Source organism: Dipodomys merriami, unplaced genomic scaffold (genome assembly GCF_024711535.1).
Source record: "Dipodomys merriami isolate MVZ:Mamm:240054 unplaced genomic scaffold, mDipMer1.0.p SCAF_4, whole genome shotgun sequence".
Taxonomy (NCBI): domain Eukaryota; kingdom Metazoa; phylum Chordata; class Mammalia; order Rodentia; family Heteromyidae; genus Dipodomys; species Dipodomys merriami.
In genome coordinates, this window is record NW_027205603.1 from 22,717,224 (window position 1) to 22,738,983 (window position 21,760).

A 21,760-nucleotide genomic window follows, 5' to 3' on the forward strand; every position below is an offset into this window, starting at 1 on the left:
TGGTATCATGATCCCTCCCTACTTTTTTTGCCTAGAATTGCGTTGGCTATTCTAGGTCTTTTGTTGTGCCAAGTAAATTTTTGGACTGTTTTCTCTATTTCAGTAAAGAATGTCATTGGGATTTTGATGGGAATTGCATTATATTTGTCTATCATTTTTCGCAGTATGGCCATTTTCACTATATTAATTCTACCTTTCCAAGAACATGGAAGGTCTTTTCATTTCCTGTGTCTTCTATGATTTCTTTCTTTAGGCTTTTATATTTTTCACTAAATAGTTCCTTTACATTTTTGGTTAGGTTAATTCCTACATTTTTTTTTGAGATTATTAGGAATGGGGTTGTTTCCTTGATTTCCCTTGCTGCTTTGTTTGTACATTGTTGGTGTATAGAAATGCAATTGATTTTTGTGGGTTAATTTTGTGTCCTGTTACTTTGCCAAAATAGTTTATAAGCTCCAGGAGTTTGTGAGTGAGTTTTCGGGATTGTTAAGGTATAATATCATGTCATCTGTAAATAGGGATAGTTTAATTTCTTCCTTCCCCATGCAGATCCTTTTAATGTCCTTTACTTGCCTTACTTCTCTGGCTAAGGAATCCAGAACTAAATTGAAGAGTAGTGGAAAGAGTGGGCATCCTTGCCTTGTTCCTGATTTTAGGAGAATTGCTTTTTGTTTTTCCTAATTTAGTATAATGTTGGCTATTGGTCTGTTGTATATGGCTTTTATTGTTTTAAGGAATGTTCCTTCTACTCCTATTTTCTCCAGAGTTTTTAACATGAATGGATGTTGTATTTTATCAAAAACCTTTTCCACATCAATGGAGGTAATCACATGGTTCTTGACCTTGGATCTATTGATGTGATAGATTACATTTATTGATTTACATATGTTAAACCATCCCTGCATCTCTGGGATGAACTTACCTGATCACAATGTATGATTTTTTTTTAATATGTTTCTGGATTCTGTTGGCTAAAATTTTATTGAGTAGCTTTGCATCTGTGTTCATCAAGGAGATTGGTCTGTAGTTCTCTTATTTTGTTGGATCTTTGCCTGTTTTAGGGATGAGTGTAATATTGGCTTCATAGAATGAGTTTGGGATTACTCCTTCTGTTTCTATTTCTCAAAAGAGCTTAAGAAGTATGGGTATTAGTTCTTTTTTAAAGATCTTATAGAATTCCGTAGTGAATCCATCTCTTTCTAGGCTTTTCCTTGTTGAAATCCTTCTGATTGCTTCCTCTATCTCATTGTAAGTTATTGGCTTATTTAATTGATTTATTTCTTCTTGGTTCAGTTTGGGCAATTTGTATTATCTCTAAAAATTCATCCATTTCTGCTAGATTTTCCTTCCTTTTTGAGTATAGATTTTGGAAATAGTTCTTTATAGTTGTTTGGATGTCTTGGATGTTTGTTGTAATTTTTTCCATAGCATCCCTGATTTTATTGATTTGGGTCTCCTCTCAGTTAATTTGACTTTTTTTTCAAAACCAGCTTTTTGTTTTATTAATTTTATTAATAAAATTTTTGTTTTATTAATTTTATTTCTTAGACTCTATCTTGTTATTTTCAGCTCTTACTTTGGTTATCTTGCTCCATCTAGTAACTTTGGGTTCAATTTTTTTCTTGCTTTTCTAGCAGTTTTAGTTGCATCATGAGATTATTTACTTGGTCTATCTCTATTTTCTTCATGTGTGCACAGAGATCAATAAATTTGCCAATCAGGTCTGCTTTTGCCATGTCACATAGGTTTCTTTGTGATATATATTCATTTTTATTGACTTCTAGGAACTTTTTAATTTCTTTTTTAATTTCTTCTGTGACCCAGGTGTTGCTCAGAAGTGTGCTGTTCAATTTCCATGTATTTGAGTAATTTCTACAGTATACTTTGTTATTAAGAACTAGCTTGATTCTACTATGGTTGGATAAAATACAAGGGATTATGTCAATCCTCTTGTATTTGCTTAAATTTTTTGTAGGAACTATGATAAGATCTATTTTGGAGAAAGTTCCATGGGCTGCTGAGAAGAATGTATACTGGATTGTTGTTGGGTGGAAAACTCTGTAGATGTCAATTAAGTCCACTTGAGATATGGCATCATTTAATTCTGAGGCTTCTTTGCCAATCCTTTGGATGGTGGACCTGTCATTTGGAGAGAGTGGAATATTGAAGTCTCCTAGTATTACTGTGTTTGGATCTATTTTTTTCCTGTACATTTGAGAGTATTTGCCTGCCTGCCACATGGTTCCCAACTTCAGCCAGAGTCTGGTAGACCAGGGCTGCTGTCGGACTACTGCTGCTGATGGCTACTGGCCCATGGGTCCATTTCCCGACTCCAGCCATGTTCGAGCTCCCTCCAAGGGGTGCTATTGGTCAAGCCTGTGGGTTGGGTGTGGGTTGCTTGGGTGCTTGCACAATTCCCGGCTTCAGTGGGCCCAATAGCCCAGGTGGTAGGAGAAGAGGTCCAGGTCAAGTTCTGGGGGTTACTGCCAGCGCTGGTCTCCTGTGGCGGGGCGGGGGAAGGGGGGAAAGGGGGGAGGATAGGTATACTCCTTGGTGCACTCACTTATCCTGGAACTGGTTGGGGGCTGTCCAGTGGTGCTATGGGAGATCACTGTTTCTGTTCTCTGTAGGCCACTGGTTGCCAGCGCGTTCCACATTTCATTGAGATGATTATGGGCTGGGCCCAGTAGTGGTGGGGGCTCCAGGTCTGGGTTTCATGGTCTCTGTCTCTGTTTACTTGGTCTGGGTCTGACGCTGTGAGCTTTTTCTGTGCTGGCGTTCTACAGACCACTGTGATTTTCACGTCCCCAGTGGCCGCAGGCCGGGCTGCTTTGGCACCTTTGTATGGAAGGGGTGAGGGAAGGGTCTTCATGCAGATTCTGAGCTCCGAGGTTTCTGGCTCTGTTTGCACTCTCCGAGTTAACACCAGTACCATGGATGTCTTCTGCGCTGTCATTCTGTGGACTGCTGTGGCTCTGGGGTTCCTGGAGGCTCTTTGCGGCTTAGCATGGAGCCACCCCCTGGCAGGAGGTGGAGGAAGGGTCTTTGTGCAGGTTCTGAGCTCCAAGGTTTCTGTTTCCATGGTCTGGGGCCATGGGAGTCCTCTGTGCTGGCATTCTGTGGACTGCTGTGGCTCTGGGGTTCCCCGGCAGCCATGGGCTGGACCACTTTGGTAGCTTGGTACAGAGCCATGTTGCCAGGTGGGTGAGGGAAGGGTCTTTGTACTTTTCTGTCTTTTTGTAGGTTCTGAAGTTTTTTCTTTTCTTTTTTTCACTTTCTGTATTTCTCTGGTTGTTTGTGTTTTTGCTGTCGTCAGTCTCTTGGGGACACTCAGCATTGGAACTCAAACTCTATTTGGTTGAAGAGAGCTGTGATGTTTCCTTATGTCACCATCTTGTGTACCCTGTCTTCATTATCTCTTAAATTGGTTCTTGTAGATGATGTAAGAAAAGTCAACCTGAAAAGCTGATGATCATGACAATGGCTACCCTTATTGCTTGTGTACTGATCCAGGCAAGGTGCAATATGTTTTCTGAATTATTTCCTGGATTTCTGTGCTTTTAGGGGCAGCTCATACTCTTTTGTTTTGAAAATTAAGCTCCTGTTCTTAGGAAGAAAAATATAGATAAGGTATTTGAGGATGTAAAAGGAAGAAATTGTTTCTGGCTAGGATTCAGGGAATACTTACTGGATGAAGTGATATTTTGGCTAAGTCTTGCAGTGTTTATGGAAAATGCTGCTCTGATGGCATAGAAATGGCCTTGTATGTACCATTCATTTAATTGCAAAACAATTTTCTTTGTCAAGTGACTATCTCTTGTGCTTGGATTGGAAGTATGCCTCATGCACATAATTTGGCATAGATTACTTTTGCTTTTTTTTTTTCTCCTTTAAGCAAAAGGAAAACTTAACACTGATTCATTTTCTTTTGGTAAATCCTATTGCTCTCTTTTCGGGGGTCTGGAATTTAACCTGCCTGGAAGAAAGAATAGAGGGTTTTCAACTTCTCAGTGCTGGGTTCTTAATGAAAGTCATTCATCACAGCTTCCCATACCTGCTTAAGTCACCAACCAAGTTGGAATATAAAGCATTATGATAGTCAACATGATAAAATAACTTGTTTATGATACAAGGTATCTGGTGTTACCCAGCTTGAGCAGAATTCATAGTTTGGGGGATATTGTCAGGATTTACTGTAACAGGCTTCAAAGAAATCACAGTCAATGTCAATGTAGTTCATCTTAGCTATATGAAGGTATTTTTGTTAATACTATTCATATGTTTCTTTAATAAACTCTCAGGCTTTCCAACCAAGATGCCCATGACAGTTAGTATAAGTAGAGTGAGTGGACTCTTGCTACTTGGCAAGTGATTATCATGCCTTGGATCTGCTTAGCAAATACTGCATCACAGGACCAAGAGCCTGGGCAGGTGTTCAAGAATGCAGGTGGCCATAGAACCCTAAACAGTACTTGTTGTTGGAAGAATAACAGGCAGATAGCTGGCCTACCATAGTGTTGGGATGAGCCCCTAGTGTAAGTGCACATTTTAGCGATTCCGAAAATATGCCCATAGTGCTTCTATGGTCGCAGCAGCCCCTATATTTTGCACTTCAACTCTTTGCTTCTGAATCCCAAATGTCCTACCTCCTGTTCTTGCTCCCCTGAAGACTAAATGCTCCACTTTCTGCTCTAGTTACCCTGCCCAGGAAAAAGTATATGGACTCAAATGACCTCTGTGTGATCCTAACTTTCCTATCCACCATTGAAGAGCAGCTCCTTTTCATCAAACACACATCTGTTGTGGCATGGCACTTCAGTCAATGCCTGTCCTTAAATGCTTGTTCTTCCTCTTTCTATTTTCACTCTCTGGTGACTAGCAGCAGCTTCCCACTGTGGCTTTTAGTCTCCTTCCCCACTCCATTTTCTTCCTCTCCTCAAGAAAGTGCAGCAAGACAAGTGCAAACCTTTGGAAATGGTCATTTCTAGGATAGCACTTTAGGGAGATGAATAGCCTAATTTGGTATATAGACCTGTGCTGAAAATACTTAGACAAAAGAAAGGAGGAAGTTTGAAGTTCAGTGAAAATGAAGCAAAAGTGAGAAGGAGAAAGAAACAAAATTAACCTATATAATATAAACTAAATAACAGGATTTTATTTTGCTTTTAACTATTGGCTACAGTGGAGGAGAAACTTACTTTTAAATTTTTTTTAAAAAGCCAGATGTCAGTGTTTCATACCTGTAATTCTAGGAGATTGAGATCTAAGCTGAGATTGGGGGCTAAGACCTAAGGATTGTGGTTTGCAGACAGCGTGGTCAGGAAAGTCCATGAGTCTTTTGTTCCCAATTAACCACCAAAAGGCTAGAAGTGAGTTGTGGTTCAAGTAGGAGAGTGCCAGCCTTCAGCAGAACATCACAGGGACAACACTCAGGTCCTGAGTTAAAACCCCAGGACTAACACACTCACACATACAATTAAAAACATAGGATAATAGAAAAAGTGTATTCTTCAGCTAGAATCAATAATACATTGATAGGGGTTTTTTTTGTCTTCTATGCTTCACACATTTTTATGATAAAAACGGTATGACAAAAGAAACAATTAAGATAGGTAAATTTAAAGTCCTGTGGCTCCCCTCCTGATTTTCTCTTTCTCCTCAGAGACAGTAGCAATCATAATTTCTTTTTGTGTCCTCCTACTCTGTGTTTTCATGTTTCTCTCGTTCATTTATTCATTAGTTTATTTGTTCGTTCATTCCTATTGAGATAAGGTCTCTCTCCCCTCCCTTCTCCATTCTCCCTTCTCCCTTCTCCCTTCTCCCTTCTCCCTTCTCTCTTCTCTCTTCTCCCTTCTTTCTTCTCCCACTGCCCTCTTCTTTCTCCTCTGTTGCCTATGTTGCTCAGTCAAGGATAAAATTCACAGTTTTCCTACTCCATCTCCTGAGTAGCTGATGCTCCAAGTTCCAGCTGCCACAAAAAATTAAAGAATTAGGAAGATTTTTTTTATTTTTGTTAGTTGTATGGTGTACCATATGTTGTGAGATCTCCCAGCCCCTTACTCCCATATTCCGTGCTAGTGATTAAATCATTCAGGGTCTCACACATGCTAGGTGAAGCTCCGTGCTTTGCCACTAAATTAACGTCAACAGCCCACTGTATTTTTGTACTTGAGTAAACAATATGTTAGTTTCTATAGTTTTTTTAAAAAAATTATAGGCATAATAAACTGTGTATCTTATTTATTCTACCTTGTTTTTGAGATGTCACAGCTAATAACTGTAGATCTGTCTATTTGCTAGAAGGGCTGAACACTGCAGTGTGGTGTGAACACTCCATCCTCCTCATTTATACTGATCTTTTTTTTTTTGGGTCCGGTTGTGGGGCCTGAACTCTGGGCCTGGGCGCTGTCCCTCAGCTCTTCAGCTCAAGGCTAGCGCTCTACCACTTGAGCCACAGCGCCACTTCCGGCTTTTTTCTTTTTGCTTATGTGGTGCTGAGGAATCAAACCCAGGGCCTCAGGCATGCAAGGCAAGCGCTCTACCACTGAGCCACCTTCCCAGCCCCTGATCTTTTTTTTCTGCTCTTACAGCCATATTCAATTTTATATTCTGGTTTAGGTTCCTTGGTACATGTGACAGTCTCCAGATGATACCTAGGACCACTTGGGCTATAAGCTATCACACCACTGAACTTCATATATCTCCTTTAATTCTCAAATATAAACTAGAACATGATCTTTATTTCAGATCTGAGAAAAATTGAGTGTTTGAAATGCTTTACTAAAACAGTCACTACCTGAATCCAAGTCAAATTCCATCCATTTAAATCCAGAGCCCTATCACCCAGCAGTCCTTATAAGTCCTAAAATTTTAACTTTGATGCTCATTAGAACAGTTGCAACCAGCCAGTAATATGTACATTAGAATCAAAGCAGACAATGAGAAGGGCGGCAGGCAGTGTGAAAAAGAGCCAGAGACTAGCTGTATTCTCTTTGTTGTGGTCATCAAAGGGGTTCAGATTTGTGAATAAAAACACTCTGGCCAGGCACCAGTGGCTCACACCTGTAATCCTAGCTGCTTTGGAGGCTGAGATCTGAGGTTCACAGTTTGAAGCCATCCCAGGCAGAAAAGTCCCCATGTAACTCTTATCTCTAGTTAACCACTCAAAAACCAGAAATGTAGCTGTGGCTCAAGTGATAAAGTGCTAGCCTTGAGCACAAAGAAGCCCAGGGAGAGTACCCCCCCAAGTTCAAGTCCCAAAACACACAAAAAGAAAAAAAATAATACTCTGAAGTAATGAAGCTGTGTTTTCTATATGCACAAGACTGATAAAAGTCTACCATACTTTTGTATTTTATGTATATATATAATATTTATATATGACAACATAACATAGCCATTTTGATGATATTGTAGTGAACAGGAGTCTTTTACTTTGCAAAATGTGTAGAATACTTTCTCCAGGTACAGAAAACCATCTCAGAGTGGATTATTTTTTATAATGGCATTCTATTCATGCATGAACCATGTACTTTATTTTTACTCTTATTCTTCAACTTTTAGGTGGACAATCTGGTGTATTAATTGTAAAGATTCTAGAGCTACATGAGGAATGCACCATGCAAGTTGCCATGTGTGAGCAGTTAGTGGGCCCACCAGCCACCAGCCCTACCCACAGTGGGACCCCAAGGCGTGGAGCTTGCCTGAAGGTTCTCTTCACCCGGGAGATGGCAGGACACCTCCGGGGGCACCCTAAGGACATCATCCATATCTTCCCTCCCTGGTGAGTGCAAGGAACTGAGACCAGCAGTCACCAGCTATGAGGCTGTCTCATAAAAGAAAAGCATTTTTATCAGTAACATTTTTGTCACTTTATTATAGATAAATGCCAGGGAGGAAAGCCAGGATTTGATACGGGTTTTGTAAACAGCAGCACTGAATTGTCTCTGATGGCTGCACCTCTGACAGCAGAATTTTGATCATTTGGGGTGATTAAATAGGAAACAATTACAACAAGATTCTTGCCCAAGTAGTGTGTTGTTATAAGAACTAGCTGTTTTTGTTTTTATCTTCTTAGAAAAATAGTTTTCGTAAGATGTATTAAGTGACAATAGAGAACTATGTATTAAGTTAATATTTTCTTGCAAGTCACTTAAGGGGAAAGGATAAAAATGCATGAATTAAAACATAATAGGCTTTGAACTGCAGGAGCATAAATGGACACTACGGTTCAGAACTTTTTCAATGATACCATATTTACTTTCTTTTTTATGAGCTATTGGTATTAAGGAAAAAAAGAAACTCATTACTTTTGAGAGAAAATTGAAGCAATCTTGTTTTAAAACTTAGTTATTAGTTTTATTGATAATTTTATCTGGCATGGTTTTGTTTTGTTTTGTTTTGTTTTGTTACAAGAGTCTCACTCTGTAGCTGAGACTGGCCTGGAACTTGTTATATAATCCAGGCTATAACTTCTCTTTTTTTTGTTTTTGTTTTTGTTTTTGGTTGGTTATGGGGCTTGACTCAGGGCCTGGGTGCTGTCCCTGAGCCTCTTTGTGCTTAAGGCTAGTGCTCTACCAATTGAGCCACAGTGTCGCTTCCAATTTTTGAGTGGTTAATTAGAGATAAGAGTCTCAAAAAAGGGGGGAAAAAAGAGTCTCATGGAGGCTTTTCTGCCCCAGCTGGCTTCAAACTGTAATCTTCAAATCGCAGCTTCCTGCGTAGCTAGGATTACAGGTATGAGCCACTGGCGCACAGCTCCCAGGCTATAACTTTCAATCCTCCTACTTAAGCTTCACAAGTACAAGAATTATAGGATTATAGAACCACACTATGCCTTATTAATACAGTGCTAAAATTTTCATCTATAAAATTCTTAGATTCTCATATGTGGAATTAGCTTATAGATCTTTAAAGTTAAACTTCCCTTTCAGAAGTTTTTAGAGTGTCCATACAAACTGATCAGTACTTGGTGTCATCAAGTGGTACCTGTGTAAGAAACACAGATTCCCTATGGATGCTGGCTCTTGCTTTGCTGCCTGCTAAGTTATACCTTACTTCATTCCCTTTTTCTGAATGTTTTCTGTTTTTATTTCATGAGTATTTTTTGCTCTATAGTTGGAGTATAGCTTGAAAAATGAGAGTGATAAGAACTCCTGTATTTTCTCTAGATGTAATAGATGAAGTCTTCCTGTTTTTATATACCATGCCATAAAGTGAAAATTTTTCTCTCAAGGAAGACAAACTAGAATGCTTAAGCTAATCAAGACAGATGATACAAAATAACAAAAATATTCCTAGGAATTTTAGAAAGTCTATAGAAATGAAAATACCTTATATACATATAATTTCATACATTTTTCTATAATCATTTGACCTAACTCTTAAGTACTCGCCAGAAACAAAATATAGTTAATTACTATAAAAAACTCATGAAAGAAGTTTGTTCTTCAAACTATCAGTGATATTTCGGCAAATACTACTCAGCTCCAAATACTGTTAGAGGTGTAAATTGGTGACTTGTTTGGCAATGTGTCCAAACATGAGTATAATTACTCTTTTTTTTCTTTTTTTGGTTAGTCATGGGGCTTGAACTCTGGGGCTGGCACTGTCCTGCAGCCTTTTTTGCTCAAGGCTAGCGCTAACCACTTTGAGCCACAGCTCCACTCTTAGTTTTCTGGTGATTAATTGGTGATAAGAGTCTCAAAGACTTTCTTGCCTGGGCTGGCTTCAAACCGTGATCCTCAGATCGCAGGCTCCTGAGTAGCTAGGATTACAGGTGTGAGCTACCAGTGCCTGGCATAACTACTCTTTAATACAGAAATTTTACTTAAAAGCATTGTTGTAGACTGGGTATCTCTGTGAATCTTTGGTTGGTGGAAGCAGAAGGATTGTTAGTTTGAGACAAAGTTAGATCCTATATCTAAGTAAAAACAAAAAGGCTAGGGACATGGATCAAGTGGTGGAGCACTTGTCTAGCATGCTAAGTCCTTGGATTCAAAATATTTTACTTGAAACCCTTAAAACTTAGGCATAGCCTAAATAGCCATCAACATAATGGATTAAATAAGTTACTATACATATCTGCAATGAGTAGTAATTTAACTCAGTGATAGAGATACATATGTTCATCTGTAGAAAGATAGCCATATCTCAGAAATTAGTGTACCTGACAGTCAATATTCGCAGTCCTTTGTAAGGTAAAGGGAGGCAGTACCACTTCATTCTTGATCATTCATCATCATCTTACTAGTGGTAATAACCTATACATTAGAGATGCATACATTTCTTTCTTTTTTTTTTAATTTAATTTAATTTTATTTGTGAACATTCTGTATAGAGGAGTTACAATTACATGGGCAGGATAATGCGTACATTTCTTACCAAGCATTGCAGCCTCCTCCTTTGTTTACCCTTCACATCCCTTCCCAGCCTCCCCCCTCCCCCCCAATCCCAATCCTTCTCCTTCCCCCCCCCCTCCGCACTGACATTGTAAAGCTCATTTTGGACATGACAACTTGTACTTCTCATTGTTGCAAGAGGTCCACCTGTATCCTTAAACAACTGGTTTTTCCCCATCTCCTCCACAAGTTATACTGACATCAAATATGGTGAAAGCAGGGGTTATACTGTGGGGGAGGGACATACAAAGCAACAAAGAGATAATCTTATAAATGCGTTAGAAACACATGCATGAAAGAAAAAAACATTAAAATACACATCTAAGGGTTCATTTTCTTGACATCACATTATCTGACCTTTTCCGCTTGACTCATACATATACTAGATATTACAAATAAGGGAAACCATGGGACCTATGTTTCTTTGGGCCTGGCTTACTTCACTTAATATAATTTTTTCCAAGTTTTTCCATTTCCTAACAAATGGGGCAATGTCATTCTTTCTGATGGAGGCATAGAATTCCATTGTGTATATATACCACATTTTCTTGATCCATTCATCTACTGAGGGGCATCTGGGTTGGTTCCATATCTTAGCTATGGTAAATAATGCTGCAGTAAACATAGTTGTGCTGGTAGCTTTAGTGTGGTCTTGTTTGTAAACATTTGGGTAAATGCCCAAAAGTGGGATTGCTGGGTCATAGGGGAGTTCTATGTGAAGTCTTTTGAGGAACCTCCATACTGCTTTCCAAAGTGGTTGACATTTCTTTCTTAATCTGTTCAGGCTGCTATAACAAAATACCATATATGGTACCTTATCTACTTTTATTTTTCCCAATTCTAGAGACTGAGATGCTGGCAGGATTGGTTTCCTGTAGCGTTTAGAGAAATGTCTTATTGATGCATATTCTTTCATGGTCTTTCCTGGTGTGTGTACCCCATATTTATTAGGCCATAAATTCTCCTCTTAATGATGTCAGATTAGATTGGGACTCACCCTAAATACCTCATTTTAACTTAAGCCTTTAAAGGCCTTAGGGTTAAGGCTTCCAATATATGAGTTTGAGGGACTCAGCTCTGCTCTTATGGATTTCTTAATTGTGAACACTTTGTACTGTGCTGTTCAAATGAGGTAAGTGAGCTGGTATTTATGTGGTCCAGAAACGCTTCCTTGACCACCTGGTTTTAAACAGCTTCCTGAATTTTATTGTATTGTTATATAGGTAGTTAGCTTTTTTGCTATGAAGTACTTTATTGACTTAAAGAAACTAATAATTTTTTTTTTTTTGGGTCCGGTCGTGGGGCCTGAACTCTGGGCCTGGGCGCTATCCCTCAGCTCTTCAGCTCAAGGCTAGCGCTCTACCACCTGAGCCACAGCGCCACTTCCGGCTTTTTTTCTTTTTGCTTATGTGGTGCTGAGGAATCGAACCCAGGGCCTCAGGCATGTAAGGCAAGCGCTCTACCACTGAGCCACCTTCCCAGCCCCAGAAACTAATAATTTTATATACTTTAGAAAGAATGAAAAGTTAAAACTGAATATATGAATAATATTCTGATAGAGATATATTAATAGCTTGAATGTTTCCATTTTTCAACTAACACTATTTTTATCCAAATGATAAGAGAAATGAATATGTATGCCACTTCAAAATACCTTATACTAGCTGGGCACTGGTAACTCATGCCTGTAATCCTAGCTACTTAGGAGGCTGAGCTCTGAGGATCATGGTTCAAAGTCAGCCGGCAAGAAAGTCCGTGAGACTCTTATCTCTAATAAACCACCAGAAACCCAGAAGGGGCACTGTGGCTCAAGTGGTAGAGCATTAGCCTTGAGCTGAAGAGCTGAGGGACAGTTCCTAGGCCCAGATTTCAAGCCCTGTGACTGACAAAAAAACAAAACAAACAAAAAAGCACCTTATACTTAATGAACTAAAGCCAGTTTTTTTTTATCTAATTTTTTTTTTTTTTGTCGGTTATTCGGCTTGAATTCAGGGCCTAGGTGCTGTCTGTGAGTTCTTTCACTCAAGTGAAACTTTCACTCAAGTTCTTTCACTCAAGTTCTTTCACAAAGTGGTAGCACCAGCTATACCACTTTGAGTCACAGTGCCACTTCTGGTTTTCTGGTAGTTAATTGGAGATAGGCCTCACAGCCTTTACTGCCTGGTCTAGCTTTAAACTGGGATCCTTACATCTCAGCCTCTTGAGTAGCTAGGATACAGGTATAAGCCACTGGCACCCAGTTTCTTTTTTCTTTTTCTTTTTTTTTTTTGGTCAGTCGTGGGTCTTGAACTCTGGGCCTGGGCGCTGTTCCTGAGCTCTTCAGCTCAAGGCTAGTGCTCTACCACTTGGGCCACAGTGCCACTTCCAGTTTTCTGGTAGTTAATTGGAGATAAGAGTCTCAAGGACTTTCTTGCCTAGGCTGGCTTTGAACCATGATCCTCAGATCTCAGCCTCTTGAGTAGCTAGGATTACAGGCATGAGCCACTGGCCCCTAGTTAAAATATTTCTTGAAATGACTAGTCTTTTTCTTGTAAACTATTGTTTTTTGGCTAAAACTTTTTTATTTTTGACATAAGAATAAATTAGATGTTTGTATTTTTAATAATAAACATGAGTTTAGGTACAATGACTGGCTACCTCAAGAAGCTGAGAGAGCATGCTGTAGGTACTACCTAGTTCTCATTGAATTCCTATTGGATGTAATGTTACCTTGCCTCTACCAGTCTGAAAATGAACATGGATGTAAAATGCCTTGCCTTGAATTAGTTGCATTATAAAACAATATGCAGTTCTAGATGTTAGTTTAGGATCCAGGGCAGCTCCAGTCACCAAGCTGGGTACAAAGAAATCCAGTCAATCTTTATCATCACTTCTGGGCCTAGGATAACCAGGCCTGCCCCACTGGCCTTTCCTGAGGCCCTGTGTTAGACAGATTCCAGTCTCTACTCCACCCAGTGCTGGCCCATCAGTTCAACTATCAGTTTTGGCTCTAGGCCATGTTGGCCCCTGAGGTCTAGGTAAACTCAGTATGCTGCCCCAGGGATGACCCCGTGAGGTCTAGATAGACTCCTTATGCTGCCCCAGGGATGACCCCCTGAAGTCTAGGTAGACTCTATATGTTGTCCCAGGGCTGACTCCCACTGGAGCCTTATACCCACCCAGCATGAATTTATCAGGCCACCTGTATAACCATGTAAGTGGGCCCCATACCCTGTAGACCAGAGATTCTTTATTGGACTGGTCTTTTTCACACAGGATTGTCTTTGGAAATGGAAGACGAAATGCTTGCTTTATTTCTCCAGTAAGAAAGAAGATATCCAGGTGCTGGTAGCTCATGCCTGTAATTGTAGCTACTCTGGAAGCTAAGATCTGAGGATCACAGTTCAAAGCCCAGGCAAGAAAGTCTGAGAGAATATTTTCTCCAGTTAACCACAAAAAGCTGAAAGTGGAGCTGTGGCTTAAGTGGTAGAACACTAGCCTTGAGCAAAAGAGCTCAGATACATGAAAAATGAAAACAAACCCAGCGTGTTCCAAGCACCCCACAGGACCTCCTCAACTAGTGTTGAGGCCTCTTGGAGTCACTGTTCCTCAGCGTGTGCTGCTTTGTCATGTATGCCTCCTGATAAAGGGCACACACCACCCTCAAAGTTTGCAACCTCCTGGTCCCTCAGCATCTGTCTGTTCCTTTAAATTGCCAATACAGTCTTTTCATCTTTGAGTTTCTATAAGCTTGTGTAGATCTGCTGGTCTGTGGGTTTATGTATGCCTGTGCATGGTTGGCCTAGGTATGTGGGCATGTGTGCTGAGGAGTGCCACTTCAAACCTTACTGTCCTGTCCTGGGCCCATTCTGCCTGGCTACTTTATACTCCTTACCCCAAACAGAGGCCTCCATAAACTAGTCAAGAGGTAGCCTCAGTCCCTTTTCTCTTGGTATTTACCTGAGGCTTTTCCTGCTATAAGAGGAATGCACAGGTGTAGAGACCAAGGGTTTACCCGCTTCCAGCTGAGGCCATCAGCTCATCCTCAGCCTTTCCCCTTCCTAGTTCCTTATGAGGATCTTGTCTATATGCTGTCTATGCTGTCTATGCTGACTGTCCTGGCCCACAGGCTCTATATAGCCTGATTCTCCTTACCCCCAGCCTGGACAACTTCCAGACCTGTGTAGACTCCTTCTCTGCTGTATATCTACAGCTGTCCTAGAAGTTTAGAGCTTATTTTACTGATGAAAGTGAATAATAAGTGCCATACCATTATTTAACAGAAAGAGAAAGAGAGAGAGACAGAGAGAGGGAGGGGAGGAAGGGAGGAAGGAAGAAAGGGAGGGAGGGAGGGAGGGAGGGAAGGAGAGAGAGGGAGGGAGAGAAGGAGAGAGGAAGGGGTAAGTATTTAACAGTTTATCAAAGAACAAATAGGGCTCCCTCATTATACCTATTCATTCTTTCATTCATTCATTCATTCAGATGTACTTATTGGTGTCTCCAGTAATTTGCCAGATAATTTGTTTCCCCCTCAGAGTACAACCCTGATATTAGGGAAGAAAGTGAAGCCTGACTTTCCCCATTATCCCATTATCATGAATCTCTACTTCTATAGAAAAGTCACATAAATGACCACGTGGAGCCAAGTGTGGTGGAGCACACCCACAATCTCTGCAACTTCGGAGATAGAAGTAAAATAATTGCCTTGTAAGGCTGGCCCTGGCAAAAATTTGTCACCCTATTTTTTAACCTAAAATGAAAGGACTGTGGCAGAGCTTAAGTCATAGAACACTTTTCTTCTAAACATGAGGCCCTGAGTTTAATCCCCAGTATCACAGAGAGTTAAAAAATGAAAAATAAGTGACTTTACATCATGGACTATTCATATAGTAGAATATTAAGTGACTTATTTTTGTAATAGTAGGGATTGAACTCAAAGCCTCACCATTACTTAGATAAACACTCTTACCAGTTGAGCCTGTCCTCAGTTCTTTTGTATTTAAAAAAAAATAAATGTGCTTTTCAGATAGGATCTCTTAACTTTCCTCCAGCCTTGAACTTGCAATCCACCTACCTCTTGAACTTGCAGCTTGCCTTACTTGCAATCTACCTAGCTCCTGAGGCAGGTGGATTGCATACCCAGCTTGCTTTTTAAGACAAAAAATGTCGCTAACTTTTTGCCTGAGTTGGCCTCAAACCATCTTCTTGTCTCTTCCTTTCAAGAAGCTGACATTGTAGCTATGCACCACCATACCCAGTGTCTTTATTTGGGGCCTTTAAGGTTATTTCCCTATTGGGGCTGCTTTAAACAGTTCTTGAATAAAATATCCTGATTCACCCTTTTTATCATATTCTTAGGATATTTTTAGAAGTAAAAATTCAAAGAATATGAGTGGAATTTCAAACTTAATTGTCACAGAAACCTACAGAGTTTGTATCTGTTTCTACGTCTGCCAGTTTCACTGTAGTACCACACTCAATGTTTTTTGTGGATGTGTACATTATGATATAATTGCTTTAATCCTTCCCATGTAGTACATATAAAAGACATTAGTACATGTGTAGTTTTGTGCATACTTCAGATGATTTTTCAAAGTGAGATTTTTAGGGACTGTTTCAGTAGGCTGAAGGGTATACATCTTGTTGCTGTTGCTGCGACTTCTGACCGTTAGAAAGTTAGTAAGTTGTCCATAAACATAGCAGAGTACCTATTGGTCAGATTGAATCTTTTTTCTGTATTTTACAAATGATTTTTCATAATATTTACTCATCTATTTATTGGGATCTTAAGGTCTCTTACTAATTCAGATATCTGTTTTATGTAATAAAAATGTTGTTTGCAGTTATATTACTTAAATTAATATTTTCTTATTCCCTTCTCAATAGTCACAACTATCTTGTTCATTTCCTATTGCTTTGTCTAAAATATCCAGATCATTTTTTTCACTAATCTATTCTCATTGCTTGGCATGTAGTGGACAATGAGTAATATAGAATATTCAGTCCTGAAGACCTTGTCAGCCCTGGTATGCTCACTTTTTGAAGGATAAGACTGTTGCTATACACATTAATTTAAAAAATATTTATTGACTATTTACTGAGTTTATAATTTCTTGTACTAGAAAATGGGAATGCAATATGCAAATACATTGTCTTTGCTTTTAGGGAGTTTATAAATGTGATGAAAAAGAAAGGTAATATGAACTTTATATAAAAAGCAAAAAGTCTTCTGGTTAGCATAGTAATAGGATCTGTATAGATGTAACAACACTGAGGCAGTAAGCATAACTCTGTAGGGGTAAGTGGTTATGTCTTTGAGTTGGGGGTGCGTATAAGTGCCTGTGCACATGTGCTCTGTCACATGTCCCAATGTCAGGTATAGCCTTTTGAATTTGGTGATGCTATAATTGAGCTATAAGGGCTAAATTAGAAAGATCCAGGGCAGGAAATATGAGATGACTAAAGACCAAAAAGTCAGAATGATACAAGTATAAGTCATACTTAGAGGTATATAGAGTGCTCTGTTGTGGACAAGGTAAAACTTTCAAGGTATGAGTGTTAAAGAGTACCCTCAAGTGCGGGTATTCATGAGAAGATGGATGTAATCTGATTCATGACTGGGTAAAGGAGGACAGAGTGAAGTCATCTAAGAGGCTTAGTTATGAAGTTGTCTTATAGCCTATCTTTCCTTCACAAACTATACTAGCAATGAATGTTTGTTGGGTCTTCGTCCGTCCCACAAAAGACGGACGGGGTCCGAGGAAAGGTAAGTGTGGCGCTCGCCCGTTCCCTAGCCTCCCTCAGCCCAGGAGACAATCAGACACAGCGGGGAGCCAAATCCAGCAGGCAGAAAAACTCGTTTACTAACAGAGAGCAGCCCCTTTTTTAAAGACAAAGAGGGTGGGTGGTATGGTAAGGGAGGAAGAGGAACCAATCACTGTCAAGGTCACACCCTATCATTCACCTGAGCCTTCACGGGCTGGTTAGGTACTGATCAGAAGATCAATTGGGGTCTGCCCACTCTACTCTCTCCCAGAGCCATCTTGGCTGGCCATGTGCTCTTCAGTAAATTAGGCTCTGCCCACTCAACCCCCTCCCAGCGCCATCTTTGCTGCCCATGTGCTCCACAAATGTTATTGTATCAAACTGCAGAATCCATTCCAAATTCACTGTTTACCATCTTAGTCCAAACCATCACCTGTTTTTTGCTCAAACAAATAAGTAAATGATGATGCCTTGTACTAAAATGCAGAGACTTTGGGACAGATTTGTGAGTACATTGAATGATACCTTTTTGGTACTAGCAAGAGCTAGAGCCCTGAGATCACACAAGAGGCTATGATACTAAAAGAGAAAATTCTTACCAGTTGGTTTGTGTTTTCGATATAATCCATGTAACCCATGTGATGGATAGGCACTAAAGTACTGAGGTCATAGTCTTGTTACAGTTGACTTGGTTCCTAAATTATATATTCTGTCTGGGAGTCTTTGAAATTAAGAAAATGCAAACTAGGAAGAAAACTTTTTCCCACCAAGATACTAGAGTGTCTTGAGGGGAAATGAGTAGGAAAGAAAACTAATGAAGTACAAAGAAAAAAGAATGAGAATAACCTGTAGAATCTGAAAAACTGGAGGGAGGAGAGAAGGAAAATAGTCATTTGTGCTTACATGAGGAAGTGAAGCAAATGATACTTTTCCATGCAGGGTTCCTATGACTATTCAGGTTTTTCATTTGCAGTGTGTATTATCATTTCTAATAGAAGAAAGCAGAAACAATGGGAAAAATAGAAACAAGACATTAGTAACAAATGACCATGTTCTTCCTAATATTAAGCACAGTAGATATAGGTCATTCTCTGGAATTATTTTATTTATTTGTTTGTCCTGGTGCTTTGAGCTCTTGGTTGGCTTTCTTGTTCACAGCTGGTGCTCTATCACTTGGCCTGCCTCTAGTCCTTTTTTTTTTTTTTTTTTTTTGGTAGCTGTACTGGGAGTTGAACTCAGAGCCATTGTGCTTTCAGGAAAGCAGTAAAGCACTATAATACTTTATCACCCACAGCTAAGACAGTGAGTAAAGAGAATAATCAAGAGAGTGATGTAACTATCTCTCCACTTAAAAACTGCTAATTCAGTAATCCCTAAGCAGTGAAAGAATTCAATTTTGAGAATTAGTACAAAAGTGTAATTAAATGGCTAGTTTCCAGCAAAAAATCACACAGTATATCCAGAAACAATAAGGCATGAAAAAAAAAAACTATACCTCCCTCCTCTGCCATCTGTCACATGAAGGTTACACCGAAATACATGCCAGCTAAAAGAACCTTTTCTTTGGCATCACAACCTCTTGTGTTTATTTTGGACTAGCTATTGCTATTACCAAAAAGGTACTATTGAATGTGCCCTGCAAATCTATTCCAAGTGTCTCCACTTTAGTACATGGCATCATTCATTACTTGCTCAGGCCCAAGACAGGAAAAATATAATTTGATATAACACTTATGGGAAGACAAGACATTGAAATTACAAGAGATATGAAATCAACTGCCCTATATATTTTCAGTGAGTTAAAGGAAACCATAAAGAAAATATATATGAATAAAATTAAAAGTAGCTTTTGAACCCAAAGAGAAATTCTAGAATTGAAAAATAAATTAACTAAAACATTTTTTTAAATTTTATTTTATTTTATTTGAGAACATACTGTACAGAGGGGTTACAATTACATGGGCAGGATAATGCATACATTTCTTACCAAGCATTGCAGCGTCCTCCTTTGTTTACCCTTCACCTCCCTTCCCAGCCTCCCTCCTCCCCCCCACCCAATCATACCCCCCTCCCCCCCCACACCGACATTGTAAAGCTGGTTTTGACATAACATTTTTAAATTACTGGGAAATAGACATAGTTGTGCTTCTTTGTAATCACGGCATTAAGGAGACTAAAGCAGATGATTCAGTGAGACACTCTAAATAAATAAGTGAACAAAGAAGAAAAGAAGAAAACCCTAATAAAAAACAGCCTTTAGTAGAGAAGTTCTAGAGCAGGTGTATGCAAAACTAGTGAACTTGAATTTTTTTAAAAAAAATTAAAAATTGGAATCATCTAGTTTGTGAAGAAGAAAGAAAAATGCCACCAAAAAAATTACCATGGTAGTGGTACCAGGAAGAGAGACAGGAAACACTAGGAAAATGCTTTAAAAAAATAATGGCTAACAACTTCTCAAATTCAGTAAACAACAATAACAAAAAAAGACTTTATAGATTCAAGATACCCAAGGAACCCTAAGCAAAGTGAATAAGGAAAGTCCCTAAACTCAAAAACAGAGTATTAAAAGCAGCAAGAAAGAGATGCCTTGTCATGTACCAGGAATCTCTAGTAATATATCTAGATTTCTTATCAGAAACCAAGATGGCCAAAGGCAGTAAGATAAAGTCTTTTTTTTTTTTTTTTGTCGTCACTTCTGGAGTTTGAATTCTGAGCCTAGGCACTGTCCCTGAGCTCCTTTTGCTCACCACTAGCACTCTACCACTTGAGCCACAGAGCTACTTTTTCTGTGATTAATTGGAGATAAGAGTCTCATGGACTTTCTTGCCTAGGCTTTGAACTGTGATTATCAGATCTCAGCCTCTTAAATAGCTAGGGTTACAGGCATGGCCACTGGTGCCCAGCTACTCCTTTTACTTTTTTAAAATAAGAATTTGTGGCAGTTTTCATACCTGCATATAACATCATCTGATTATATCACCTCTGTTTCCCTTCCCTTACTCTCCTCTTCATTCTCTTCCAATCACCCTCTCCTAATAGTCTCCTTTTTTCTTTCACCCCATTCCTAGGTTTTTTGTTAGAGAAAATACAATATGGATTTGAATTTGGCTAATTTTTGTTAACATGGATCTCCATTTACATCCAGGTTTCTGCAAATAACGTATTTTTTTTAATCTGGCTGAATAACACTATCGTGTCTGTGTTTGTATGTCTGTGTGCGTATAAAAATGATAAACATTGATAGTCATTAGAATAGTGCAAATCAAACCTTTTAGTGGAAGCTGGGCACCAGTGGCTCATGTCTGTAATTCTAGCTACTCAGGAAGCTGAGATCTGAGAATCATGATTCAAGCCAGCCCAAGCAGGAAAGCCCATGATACTCTTATCTCTAATTAACCACCAAAAAAAAAAACAAAAACAAAAAAAAACAAAAAAAAAACCCCTAAGTGGAGCTATAGCTCAAGTTGTAGAGCACTGGCCTTGAACAAAAAAGTTCAGAGATAGCACCAAACCCTGAGCAGATCCAAACCCAGGATCTGCACCAAAACAAAACAAAGCAAAACAAAAAAGCACAAAAACCCACAATGGAGTATAAATTCATATATATTAGAATAGCTTTGTGTGGTATGAAAAGTACTGTTATAAAGGAAAGGAAGGAAATCTTTGCTGGTGGGAATTCAAAAAGGTACAGTCACTATAAAAAACAATTTAGTTCATTCAGTAGTTAAGCATAGAATTACTGTATAATCTTAAAATTCCACTCCTAGGTATGTATCTAAAACTACTGAGAGATTTAAGTAAATAGGTGTGTACCAGTGTTTATTGCATTATTTATAATAGCCATCAGATGAGTGGATAAATAAAATGTGGCATATATAAATTATTTAGTCTTAGAAATGAAATTATGATATATACAATAACACAAATGAACCTTGAAAACATGCTAAGTGAACTAGGAGTTGCAAAAAACCAGGCACTGGTGGCTCCTGCCTGTAATTCCAGCTGTTCAGGAGGTTGAGATTATGAGGATCTCAGCACAAGGCCAGCCCAATGCAGAAAGTTTTCAAGACCCCCATCTCAGTCATTAGCTGGGCATGGTGATACATGCCCATCATCTCAGCCATGGTGAAACATGTAAATCAGGCCCAAAAGAGAGATCTTATTTCAAAAATAACCAAAGCAAAAATATATGGCTTACACAATAGATTGCCTTCCAGGCACATGGAAAACCCTGAGTTCAAACCCCCCACCAAACAAAGAAGAGTTGCAAAAGGACTTAATACTTAATTTCACTTATATGAGTTACCTAGAATAGTAAATTCATATTGGCAGCAGAATAAGTGTTACTGTGGTGCAAGGAGAATTGAGAATCAATGTTTAATGGGTGCAGTCTTTCTGTTTGTGATGATGAAACAGTTCTAGAAATGATCATTGTGGTAGTCTGGTTTCCAACAAAACTTAAGGTGAGGTAATTTGTCAAGTAAAACTCAAGTTCCAACAGTGCAAGAGCTTGGTGCCAGCTGTTGTTCAGCCATGATCATGCTCCCATGTCTAGTTGGCATGACGATAAAAGCATCTATCCCAGTGAGAGAGAGAACCGCATGGAAGAGGAGAAA

At 39.2% G+C, this 21,760-nt stretch overlaps 1 protein-coding gene across 2 annotated transcripts in view; it reads left to right on the forward strand.

The window, feature by feature from the left end:
* The window catches only part of Spidr (scaffold protein involved in DNA repair), a 319,993-nt gene that overhangs the window by 114,675 nt on the left and 183,558 nt on the right, over window positions 1–21,760 (forward strand). For both annotated transcript variants that reach the window (XM_069990683.1, XM_069990685.1), the window contains one exon: window positions 7,564–7,783. In XM_069990683.1, coding sequence (XP_069846784.1) covers window positions 7,564–7,783 — 220 coding nt within the window. The remainder of the gene's footprint in view (window positions 1–7,563; window positions 7,784–21,760) is intronic.